A 12,823-nucleotide genomic window follows, 5' to 3' on the forward strand; every position below is an offset into this window, starting at 1 on the left:
CTGTCAGGATTTCCAGAAAAGGCCCTTCCACCCCAGGAAAAGTTCAGTTGCATTCTGCTTTAATGGCTTTTGGCAAGCTTGCACTATTGTTTTTGTACAAACAGAAGTAAATTTGGTATAAATAAAAAATGGAACTTTATGTGAATGAAGCAAACATCAAATTCCTTAATCTTCAAAAGAAATTCAATCCCTGAATAATTAACTATGATATATTTATAAAACTAGAATAATTGAAAACAGAATTCTAAGTTGATTCATGTAGACTGCGCTGAAATATTTATTATTGCAAGTCCAGAAGATCTGTCTGGGTTTTGTCACTGGAAATGTCTAAACTCAGTGTCCAGATGTTTATTTAAGTTGCTCCCACATAGTTCTAATGTCAATTACCAGGGGTTATCAGAGAGCATCACTGTGTATCTTCCTTGACTAATATTCTCATTTCTTCTGCATCTTTGATGTTTTCTTTCATTAAAATTCCTGGCTCACAGCCACAAAAATCTGCTGTGCAGGCAAAAAAAAAGGTCTGCAGACATGACATATGATGATGTCCTATGTCTGTGCAAGGGTAATATTTATCATCGGCTATCATTTAAGCAGTACTATAATCAGTACAATGCCAATTTAAAGCAGCTCAGACAAATGCACGTGAAACCAAGGAATGAGAACTTTTAACTGATATGAAATAATTTGGGGTCAGTAAAGAAAAGATTATTACGTAAAATGAAGATTTTGTGAATCTGTGTTGCTTTTTTTCTTCCCCCTCCCTCTTCAGGAAAAAGCAGGGAAAAAGCCAATGACAAAGTAATTTCACACATAATTACAACTGGAATTGATGGATCTGTAGCTCTGGAAACCACAATTGCATTGAGACTTTTATAGCAACCAGGAGACAACACAGGACACGCATAATAGTGACTTAAACAGAAAGAGCCTATCACACAGTCTCTGAAGATTTCCTACATTCAAATGTAAAGAGTTGACTAACAGCTCATTTATACACACACACATGTATACATATATACCTGTTGCCCAAACTGAGTTGGTTCATTTGGTTTGTAGGCAAGTTCCGGAAAAATTGTTTTTTTAATATTTGTAAGAAAACAAGAAAATCAATGCCAATTCAATATAAATGGAAGTAGAAACATGAAGTGCCTGGGGAAAATACTGCCTACGCCATTTGATGTTTTCATATTAGTGCCCATATATAACAGGTCCCTCTCCTGAGGTAGGAACGTTATCCATTGTAAATCTAATTGATCAGTAAAAGCAGACACCTCACATTAGTGGGTAATGATCTAAATGACTCGGAAAATAAAATCTCATTGATTATGTGATTTACTTCTCACTTGCTACGGTCAGTTTGGGAAGGATGTATGCATCTACCAGATATTGTCCTAGCAGCTACAAGTATTCAGCCTCGCTAGGAGTCATTCTCTCTCACTGAGATCTTCTACAAGTGGCGTCATTGCGGCTATAGTTTCAGTTGCAATTCCTTGTGCATAATAATGAAAAAAAAAATCCCATAGTTTCTTGCAGAATGGGATTGCATGCAAACGGCATTCCTTGGGAGGGCAGTACAGATCATAGCCCCAGCTCAGAGATGGATGCAGGAAATCACACACTGTTCTAATCAGAGCTGGGTATTCCCACTACTGTCTGACTAACCTCTGAATAAATTAAACGTATGCATTACTGGCATCGTGTAACGACTGAACAAATATTTTGAAACCAAAAACCAAACAAACAGAAGAAAAACATGGACAGAATTTTTGCAACTGAAATTTCTATTCAGCAGAAGTATGCAAAAATATCTCCTATCAAGTGCTCAGCTTCAGACTCAGCAAAAGCTCAGACTGCCACTACTTGCCACATTATATCATTGCCTTGATCTAATAAGCAACTACATTAATACCAGCTGTGTGGATAGGGGGAAGAAATATGTATATGTTCATTAGGCATTACAGCCCCACTCATCTCCCCCATGACTGCAGTGGAGATGTGGCGATTTGTGTGTGAAGCAATTATGGCTCCCAATACCAAACCTGAAACAAAAGTGGTGAGGGTGTCACTTAGTACTCTAAATTCTAAATTCCCCTAAATTTCCCTGACTAGAGATCATTCTTATACTTAATGCTGGAGGACACATTCACTCACATTTGGATGATTAACAGTAAAATACTTAGTTCAGTGATTCTAGCAAGTTAAAAATCAATTTGCTTCCCATGTACATTTAACCGTGCTTGTTTGTGTCATCTCACATGCAGTAATTGCTTCCCAACTGTTCCTCGTGTATTCCCTTGCACACGGAGATTAAACAGAACACAGAGCCAATATCCCAGTTCAACAGAGCACTTGCATAGAAACGGTCCTAGAGGAATCGAGCTTTGACTTCGGTACAGGCTTTCATGCTTCACCACACCAAGGGCCCATTTAGTAAAATCTTAATAACCAAACGATCAAAACTTTTTTTTTTTAAATAAAAGATCACTTAATGCCTCCAAAGCTTTGCATACATATGGAATAACAATTACAGTATTTACAAAGGAGTCAAATGGACTTAGACACTCATATCCCATGGAAAGTCAACATGAGTGGAAGATGTTTGGACTAGAGTCAGCTAACATTTGCCCGCAACAATGTCAGCAGTGACACAGCACTGCAGAAGTGTGAGAATAAAACACAATCATTAGCTTACTGGAAAAAAACACACAGCAAAATAAATGTTGTTTTCACACAGCTGTCCGTTCTACTTCCCCTTCCCTCCCAGAACGTGGGAGTTCACAACCCGAAAACAAACACTAGGAAATGAGGAAATCTCAGTGGTGATCTCCACACATACCACCCTAAGAGCTGTGGATTTACAACAAAACATGAACCACAAACTCAGGAAAAATACAGTTCAGTTACCACCTCCCCGGAACAAGACCACACCGTGCAAGACCCACTCCCTGAAAATGTTGTCCTTACAAGACACTTGGAAGAAATTACACCTCCTACACTGCTCTGAAAAAGACGCAAAGATGGCAAAGCAGAAAATGCTACCTTTTGCTACAGCAAAGTCCATAGGACAGGGAATAGCTTCTTCCACCATAGGACTCTCATTCCCCATCCCTTATATGCCACTCATTTAGGAAAAAAAGAAAAAAAAAAAAAAAAAAAAAAAAAAAGAGGTCAAGAATTCATTCATTGCAATTCACCTGGCCCAAGGATATTCCTTACAGGCACTAACTTGCTAGGGGCAGATGATAAACCAGATGTTACTCAAATTAGGCCAAAAATGTTCCAAAGAGGGATCCACTACAGTTCATTTTCACTGGCAAAACCCAGCATAGTACACAACGGAGATTGCAATCAGCCTTCTGGGTCCAGCTCTGCAATGGAGCTGCACAAAGCGAGCAGCCAGCTAGATCTCTACTTGCAGCTCAGGCTAGTCAGGTCCTCTGCGAGGCTGCTAAAGGCTGCCAGCTTGTGGCGTGTCTGCGATATAGGATTGTCTGTGAGCCTAAGTAAACACACAAACTATTGCCCAGAGGTTGCACACCGAGTATGACCAGATTTGCCATGTCTTTCCACACAAGTTTTAATTCCTAAGTCTGTGCTGTCTGAATGTTTTTTTCCCTGACTCTTGATACAGTGTCCCTATGACAGATCGAGAAACTCTGTAACACAGAGCTGTACTTTTTGAATTCGCTCACTTTGCACGCTCCATTTCTTCCACACAGGAATTTGCAGCTCTTTACTTTTATTTTTGGATTGTAAGACACCTAGAAACAAAAACTGCTAACAGAGAAATGCTGATCTGTCACTTATGTCTAAGTCTTAATACACAATGAAAACCTCGGCATCTTTTCTAGCCTTTAAATTAAAAAAAAATAAAAATAAAAAATAAAAAGTTGAAGTACAGCAGCATTTAGAGTTTTAATTCTTTCAAATGTTATTTCCCAAATACTTAACATAAATTTTTAGGCTGCTAAATCCTCTCGCTCTTGCTATCCCCACAGCTGGCAAACCAGACCCCATGTTCAGGAAAACTCAGGAAATGTCACAGCTGTGAACAGAAATTTGCCAAGAGGTACTTTCCTTCTGTGCAGTTTGGGGATCAGGTCCTCCTACCATGTTTTAGACAATGCAAAAATCAAGGGACTGCAGATGCCGCTACACCGATTGATGCCTGCCTCACACGCTATAGCTCTCAGACTTGCAACACATCATTCAAGCTCTGTCTGCCATCTTTCAGACCTGCATGACTGCCCAGCTTCAGGTCTTACAGATCATTTCTTGTGCATTTACATTCCCAAAAGTTTTCTTTCCTTGCACCGCAAATGTTTTCTAATTTCATCTCCAGTGTTTTCCTTGTTAAGCAACTGAAGCAAGAGTTCCTGACTTTCCCCAAAATTTGACTGCAAGCTTTACATGGTCAAAACAAAACATTATCCACACAAGAATTTCAAAAACACAATTTCAATTCTTTATTTTCTGCCAGATTAACAGTCCACTCCGACAAAACAGTTCACTCCAATAAAACAGAGCAAGATCCTCGATTCCCAGTGTATGTTTTGAAATGTTCTGTAACCTGAGAACAGTGAAATACACAGTAACAATACTACATGTGAGAAGAAACTTAATTCAGGATGGCTAAACCATTCAGGATTCACCCTCTTATTCTCTAACCTATAACAAGCTCCTGGATTGCACATCCTCCTTATCATGGGACTCTTTATACCTAACTTCGCTTTTCTGCCACTCACAAAACCTTAGCACAGAGTACACATCTGCATTCAGAATCTGGGAACAACAACCTCCCATAACAGCTTCCATCACAAAGTTTAGAAAGCAAAAGTAAGCCTTGAAAGCACACTGAAGAGAATGTAATTTTCATTATTATGAAGCCCACATTAAGCTAGACTTCAGTAATCTAGAAAACAAATTCTTAACTGCGCAGCTTTGTGAAAATTCTTTTAGCACTGAAAAGCCAGTATGGAAAAACCACACACAACTTGAAAAGGGTGCAACAGCACAGGCAATACGACAAGGGTGATGATCTTAACAGGGACAGACACACACAGGCCTGGAAATGGTAACAACCTGTGCTTTGTGCAGCAGCAAAGGGAAAGGCAATACACCTCTGAGGTCCCTTGTCCTCAGGCAGTTCAACAGACTGAAATAAAGGGAAGACCAATGACGAGACTCAACTGGACTAGTAGTAGGGAGCAGTGATGGCAACGGTGATCTGAGAGGCGACCTGCATCCACGAGAGCAGAATGCTCCACTGGCCTCCTGAGCAGCCAGAGCCACACACTGAAGAAAGAGGCTGGGGAGAAAAACACATGCAGTGGAGGGATCACACGGGAACTGAGGTCTGAAAGTCTGAAAATGTGCCAAAAATCAGTGCTGATGAAGACAAGTGACAGTAAGAAGCCATGAGGATGAAGCAGGAGCACAAAAACAAACAAACCAACCACTCAACAGGAGAGGTACGTGGTAAGGACAAGGTCACAAGGCCTGGAAGTGGCAAACACCAGCACAATCTACAGTCTGAAAACAAGATAGGAAATGAGAAAGCATGAGAAGCCTCAGTAAGAGAGCAGCTGTGGCAGAAAACACAGACATTCAGGTCTCCACAAGATACTCAAGTGACTGAGGTATGCAGAAGGTGTCTGGATACACAGCTGGTTATTTAGATGGACCCGCAGAAAGCAAGAGGAGATAACAATGGCAGGAAGATGCACGATACATGGCGTAAGTTTAATATGTTCGCATTTAGCTGGACGTGATATGTGATACAAAAGGGAATAGGTGGTGCAGATGTAGAATATGAACTTGCTCTTAGGAACGGATGAGTCTTATGAGGAGAAGGGAAAAGCAGAGAGTCCAGAAGCCAAGAAACAATTAGAAAAAGAATACGGTGAGAAGAAAGGGTATAGGAAGAGGCATCACAGATGACATAGCAGAAAAAAAAGCCACGTATTAGCTTAGCAGCAGTTCTGCCTGTCAAACTGCAGTGCCAGGGCATGGACTGTACCACAGGGACTACTTAGGAGCTTATGGAGCGTTTGGAAAAGAGTAAGTGCCTGCTTGTAAAGCGCCGTTGATAGCATTAACTTCTTTATGCACTCAAGAAGTGGTAGGGATTTTCAGCCTCCTTTTCTAAACGATATTATGCAGCTTTTTGAATGCCTCCTTTCTTGGTTTTCAGGGACACCACTCCTGCAGGAATATGTTCACATCCAGGGGAAGCCTTTCACATAGAGCTGCCCCTTATGCATTGCTGCTGGAGTACCTCAGAAAACAGGTTTTGCCAGGCCAGACATGGAATCTGAGAATGTGTGTTGGTTTTTTGTTTTGTTTTGTTCTGTTTTAAACTAAAATGAACTCATAACAGGGTTTGAATATGCTAGTCAGCAGCGTAACATCACTGCACAATACCTCTCATTTGTGTTCCTAACCTTGCAAAATTCATAATGAAAGGCAGAAAATGTTAGAGTAAGGAAGACTTTTGTTTTAATCTTCAAAGAACAGATAGATCTGCAAAATACACAGAACTTATTTTCTCTAAGAAAACCAGAGGGTGGATCTGTTAATTTACAGTATCAAACTATGAAAAAATAGTATTCCAAAGTTTGAAAGCACTGTACAAAAATATGGAAAAACACTGAGGCCTTTAATAAAAACATTAAAGTCTTCAGATTAACTTGATCTCTTGATGTGCTTTGCAGTAATCTCCAAAAATGAAATAGCAGAATCCCTTATTTGAATTAGAAAAGAAAGAAATTTTGTACCTATTTACTGTACAATGGCAAAAAGTGTTATTTTAAGCTATGGGCACAGAAACAAGTTCCCATGTGATAAGAAGATAAGTGTGTGATAGTTAGGCTGCAAATTACTTAGTTAACCAGGCATGTATTGTCACCATATGGTAAAAGCAAGATCATCTTAAATAGTTTATGCCTCAATAGAGGAAGTATCTTACATTTATACAAGACATACATGCATACATTTCATACATGCAGTTTCCATCCAGCAGTTCACAGGCACCTTAGCTAACTTTATGGATATGAGTTATGATGCCCTTTGCACTCACATTTCTTCACAGAAGAAATCTTCTCTTGTAGATGATTTCATCATAGCCTGCAAAAGTGTGTTAAGGAGCTTGTTTTACTATAGTTGAAAACTATTAGACTTTTCACAAGGCTTAACTGCCCCAAGTGCTCCTAAAAAGGTCTCCAAATAACACTTGGGGTTGCCACTTAACACTTATAAATATAAGGTTTATAAAGAACCCTTCCCACAGCTGTAATGTTAAAATTTTCAGAAATAACTGACTAGATCAATGACTCTCCATATTCACGTTTGGGTTTTAAGAAGTACTGCAGAAAGATCAGTTACATGGTTCATCCTCAGACATCCCTTCTTGAATTCAGTCCTCTGCTGAAAAATAATCTTCATCTCTCACTTCTCTGTATTGCATTGCGGCCTCCCCCTCTGGTTCAAAGCTCATCATTTTTATATTCAATCTCTCTGCAAGCTTCTGTGCTGCAAGCTTGGCTTGCATTTCCTATTAAAAAAAAAATAAGTTAGAAGAAGTGTTTTTGTCATTTTTATCAAACAAATATACTAGAGGAGAAACTCAATGTAATAATATCAGTAACGTCACAGTAGACGTTAAAGTTTCTAGTAACTGATGAAAAATTTTTTTACATTAGTATATAATTGTGCCATTGATATCTGAAGATTGACTTTTTTTTTGAGTTAAAAAGCCAAAAATTTGCAGTCCTCATCTGTGATGTACTTACGACAGCTTTAACAGAATAAAATCAGTCTATATAGCAGACTTGTACAGTATCCATGTAGCAATAGCAATGCTCTTCATTCAGCAACCCCAGAAAAAAAAAATCCATTTTACAAATAAATTAGCTCCCTTCAAGTATCAAGAAGACTATATTAACAAGTGCTTGTAAAACAATAAGTAGCAACAAACACTTTTACTGTACTGTCTTGTTTGAAACATTAGCTCAGCATCACCCAGAAAGTTAAAATCAAAATCCATTAGAAGAGAATTTAGCAAGAAATTCCCTTAACGTTGAAGAACTTCAGAACTTGGATTCTTCAGGCACAGCATAAACTAAGGCAAATACGGCTACTTGCTTATTTTAAGAATACCAAACACTACTAGTCTTTCATTTCTGGAAGGACTGAAAGCAAAGGCTAGTAGGCAAGGTTTATACTTTCTAGTTAGAGGTAAAGAGACTGTAATGAAGTTAACGTAACTGCATATGAAGTGTGACAATAAATTTTCATTAATGCAGGAACAGCAGTTTCAGAAGGGATTAATACATTTTTTAATCACAGCTTTAAGAAATTCAAATACAAGAAAAAGTGCTTTTCTTCAGTCTGGCAATCTCAATTTCATCACCAAATTCAACAGTATCAAAGATGTTATATATATTTTTTGTGTGCGTGTGTAGTAATTAAGTAATTACTTTTCAGACTAAATCACAAATACTTACCTCATAAGCTTCTTTTTGTTGTATCTGAATTGCTATGGATTCCTCTATGGATAATAGCTTAGCAGGGGCATGGTGAAGTGGTGGTAGCCGAGCTGCTGTGATGTCATTCAAGTGCTTCTTATCTCGAAGTCGTCTTTCTTCAGTAGTAATTGGAGAGCCAACTCCCCCAGGTGACTGACTGGATGAGGAACCATGCGATGATCCGCTTTGCTCTCCTGATAATCTACAAGTAATAAAACACAGAAGCTGTGACCCATGTTTGAAATACAAGGTTGAACTGCTTCAGTTCTAAAACTTATTTTCAGCATGCAAGAGTAAAAAAGTTGAAAGAAAATGTGGAGTGTTGTGACGCCATCCACAAATAAATAACAAGATCAATCTTCTCCTTAGTAATACATGTATACACCATCTCTACAGATAAACAATATCACAAGTTACTCCTGACGGTGAACAAAAAAGGTAGGCCACTGATTTGGCAAGCACCAAACAGCAATGCTTTAGGAGTCCAAGGAAATAGAAATTGTTACTATTGCCAATACAACGTGAACTGCTGTTTGTGTAGAAATGCAGGAAAAGCAAAAGGCCGCCTGCTGTTAATGTTTTATAAATTTTAGAATCAATTCAGAAAAAAAATTTGCTAATTGTTTAAGAGTTTTGTAGCTTAAGAAGATTGATGACTTTTGTTTTTACCAAATTGGTTGAATTAAATCACTATTCAGTATTGAGGCTGTGCAGTACTTAATGCTAAGGAGCCAGTATGTTAACATATGGCTTGAAATCCCTTTGATCACTACAAGAAAATAAACTCACCATGCTTCTTCTGCAACATCTCCAATTTTACACAAGTCAATTATTTCTTTTTTTTTTTCCTAATAATACTTACACATTTGTTCTGAATTTGCTTCTTTTTATGACTGGGTTCTTGGCTCTGGACTCTAGAACTTCAATATAATGCGGTGTCTTGGGGTGCAGACTTCCAAAGATGTTGCCTTTATGCTTAGCCACGTTCTGCTCTTTTTCCGATACTTTTTCACTATTATCACCATCTGCAATAGTAACTTTTTGGAAGGCATCAACCAACGTATCTCTGTTGTTGTCTGTAGCACCTGCACCCCCTGCACCATCGTCAGCATTGCTCTGAGATATCTGACAATCATTTTTCACGTGACTGCTTGTAGCTGGCTGGGAGACAGCTTCACTAAGACCTTGGTCTTTGGGAACAGTCTCTATTTTATCATCATCTCCCAGAGTCCTTTGACTTCCTACAGCTGTTTCTGTGGCCCCTTGCCCAATACATTCAGCCTCCTGCTCTCGGGAAGGCACCTCGGGAGCTTCTGTACCAGCAGGGTTCCTGCTCGGGGCTGGGGATGGCTCTCGGCTCAGCGTGTCCCGCGGGGCAGCCCGCTGTTGGCTCGCGTCAGCCTTCTCCTGGTTTGCGCGGAGCTCCAGCCTGACAGCAGACAGCAGCTCCGCCGTCCTCGCCAGCTCCTCCTCCTGCAGGACGGCCAGCTGGAGCTTTTCGGCGAAATCCGCGATCTTCTGACCCTTATCGGGCAGCCTGGCGATGAATTTCCTACAAGAAAAGGAGACGCTTATTTACGCGGAGGCGGCGGGGAGGCCCGCCCGTCCCGTCCCGTCCCGGCGCCGCGCTCACCGGTCTGCCAGCAGCCGCCGCTGCCGCCTCAGCATCTCCCGCAGCTCGCCCAGGCTCCGGCCCCGCAGGCCGCCCGCCGCCGCCATACCCGCCGCTTCCGCGCCCCCTGGGCGCCGCCATCTTGGCGGAAGCCACGGCGGGGCGGCAGGGCCAAGCTTGGGAGGAAGGCGAAGGCGGGGCGAAGCGTTCCGCCCTGCCCTGCCCGCCGTGCTCGCTGCCTAACGCCTGGCGCTGCCCGCCCGCTGGGTGCCTTTCAGCAGGGTGCAGGGAGCTGCTTAGCACGCGAGGTGCAGCCTTCAGGGTTTTGTTACAATTTCTCTTTCTACGTGGTGTTTAAACGCGCTTACGTATAACGCAGAGAGCGAGTAGAGAAACTCAAATTATCACCAAACCTTCACCTCCCCGCATCCCACTGCCTCAGTGCCACAAACACCATGTCCCCTCCATCCCACTGCCTCAGTGCCACAAACACCATGTCCCCTCCATCCCACTGCCTCAGCGCCACAAACACCATGTCCCCTCCATCCCACTGCCTCAGCGCCACAAACACCATGTCCCCTCCATCCCACTGCCTCAGCGCCACAAACACCATGTCCCCTCCATCCCACTGCCTCAGTGCCACAAACACCATGTCCCCTCCATCCCACTGCCTCAGCGCCACAAACACCATGTCCCCTCCATCCCACTGCCTCAGCGCCACAAACACCATGTCCCCTCCATCCCACTGCCTCAGCGCCACAAACACCATGTCCCCTCCATCCAGCAGCACTGAGGTCCTTACAAACGGCAGCTCCCAGGAGGCAGAGCTGGGCCCGCTGAAGTGGATCCCAGCTGAGGCTCCGTGGTGCGTGTCACAGCGCAGAGACGTTTCTCCGAGATGGCTAAAGCAGCTGTTTCACAAACAGGATGACCAGAGGCCTGTCCCGCAGGGATGGAGGAGGAAGCATTCTAAAATGGCTGCCCGGCCCTTTGTTTGCTCAGCTGGAAGGTGAAGGGGAAGGCTGAGGACCAGGGGAAATGAGATTAATCAAGGAGGCAGCTACCCATGGAAAAATACCACGACCAGGGGGAGAAAAGCCAAGTTAAGTGCCTAGTTGAAGGGAACATTTTGCTGCCTGCTATGTACAACCTGAATCATTTCCCAAGAAAATCACTCAGAGAATTTTCCTTAAGAGTTCAGTGAAGAGGAAAAAAAAAACTTTTTTTTTTTCTTTCTTTCCCCTTACCAGATCACTCAGTTGTAGAACACAAGTTCTCCGAGTTGCTGTCTCTATAATGCCATCCTAAATTATGCTGTCTACGTAGCATTTCTGCAGCTTGCAAGAAGGAATGCTTAATCTTTCCTTTTAGCCTCTTTCTCCTGCGCACACTGGACAAAAAGGGAAGGTTGGGCATGGAAACTGCTTCTGCCCATGTGGAAGTGAGTCTAAATGGAAAAATCTTATTTGACATCTGCTCTACACTCACATGATGATGGCTCATCTCAGTTCAACTGCTGTTACTACATATGCAGAAAAGTGACGCTGGTGAGTTAGTTTATCTGCTAACCTGCATAAACACAGAAAAAGGAAACAGAAGATGAAGAGGGTAAAGTGTCCTAGTAGCATGACTGCTGGGATCATGATTGATCATTCTGTATCCTCACTTTAGAAATTAGGCTTTGAGACGGGTAACATAGTTTCTCTGGTGCTAGGTGGAAATGGTGCGGGGCAGGGGAGGTAGAATCAAACTCCACAGTGTAAACCACTCCTGAAATAATGGATTCATCTTCAGTCCAAATATTGGTGCTATTTTTTCTATTTCACTTTTTTTTTTAAATGAATTTTTAAAATCAGCATGATTTATCTTTGTAATAGTTTATTTTCTTTAATTTAAAGGAAAAAACTCCTTCCTTAACCTTACTTCTCTAAAAACAAAACAAAAACATTGTAAAGGCTATCCTATGTTTTCTCATACCTTTCAGTGTAGTGGTTTACATTTGGGAAGCAATTCAAATTATTGTAGTGTGTCTACAGACCGTACACACCTTTATAGAATACTATAAACTCATAGGTGCACATTTTTACATATTTTTTTCTTTAATCCACCAGGTTCTTTCTATTTTTGGAAGTTTTCACATACCTGAAGTTATAGATGACTTCTACCACCTTTGTCTTGTTTTCCCGTGCTTCTTCCATGTTCTAGTGGTGAAACTAGAGTTGGAAGGGCTTTAACTCTTCAGGACTCTTAAGCACATTTGTTCTTCTACATACAAAAATCTCCAAGTGCTGAATAGGAATGAAATAAAATGCAAGTGGAATGAAATAGTTCAGCATGTACACCTCCATTCTTGAAGCAGGTGTTTCCCGTACAGAATTACAGACTTAATGTAGAAAGTACTAACTTGTTACCTATCTGCTTACCCATCCATGTGTAAAAGCCTTTGGATGTCAAAATGAGGATTTGAAGCCTCTCCCAAAAGCTGTAGACTGCAACTTGCAGAATCCCGTTTTCTAGTTTCAGCACTGAACATTGTCGATCTCAAGATTTTACAAGGTGCTTTTGGCAATTTCTTCTGAGTACACACACAGGGAAGCATTAGTCAAGTAAAAACCTTCACATTCTACAGCTGAGCACCGCAAACCAGCAACACTGTAATTGTCATTTTTGTCAAACCTCTTCT

General features: G+C 41.3%; 1 protein-coding gene and 1 long non-coding RNA gene across 2 annotated transcripts in view; one reads left to right on the top strand and one right to left on the bottom strand.

Annotated features, from left to right (window-relative positions):
• Positions 1-4,445: 4,445 nt before the first annotated feature.
• The window catches only part of MYZAP (myocardial zonula adherens protein), a 58,557-nt gene continuing 50,179 nt past the window's right edge, over positions 4,446-12,823 (bottom strand). The window contains exons 13-15 of the mRNA XM_068696257.1: positions 9,391-10,080; positions 8,508-8,730; positions 4,446-7,555 (exon numbers count right to left, since the gene is read on the bottom strand). Coding sequence (XP_068552358.1) covers positions 7,418-7,555; positions 8,508-8,730; positions 9,391-10,080 — 1,051 coding nt within the window. The 3' untranslated portion in view covers positions 4,446-7,417. The remainder of the gene's footprint in view (positions 7,556-8,507; positions 8,731-9,390; positions 10,081-12,823) is intronic.
• On the top strand, positions 10,397-12,465 carry LOC137863249 (uncharacterized). Its single transcript, XR_011100774.1, has 2 exons — positions 10,397-11,687; positions 12,252-12,465. It is a non-coding gene; the product is annotated as an uncharacterized lncRNA (long non-coding RNA).

This window comes from Anas acuta, chromosome 12 (assembly GCF_963932015.1).
Source record: "Anas acuta chromosome 12, bAnaAcu1.1, whole genome shotgun sequence".
Classification (NCBI taxonomy): Eukaryota; Metazoa; Chordata; class Aves; order Anseriformes; family Anatidae; genus Anas; species Anas acuta.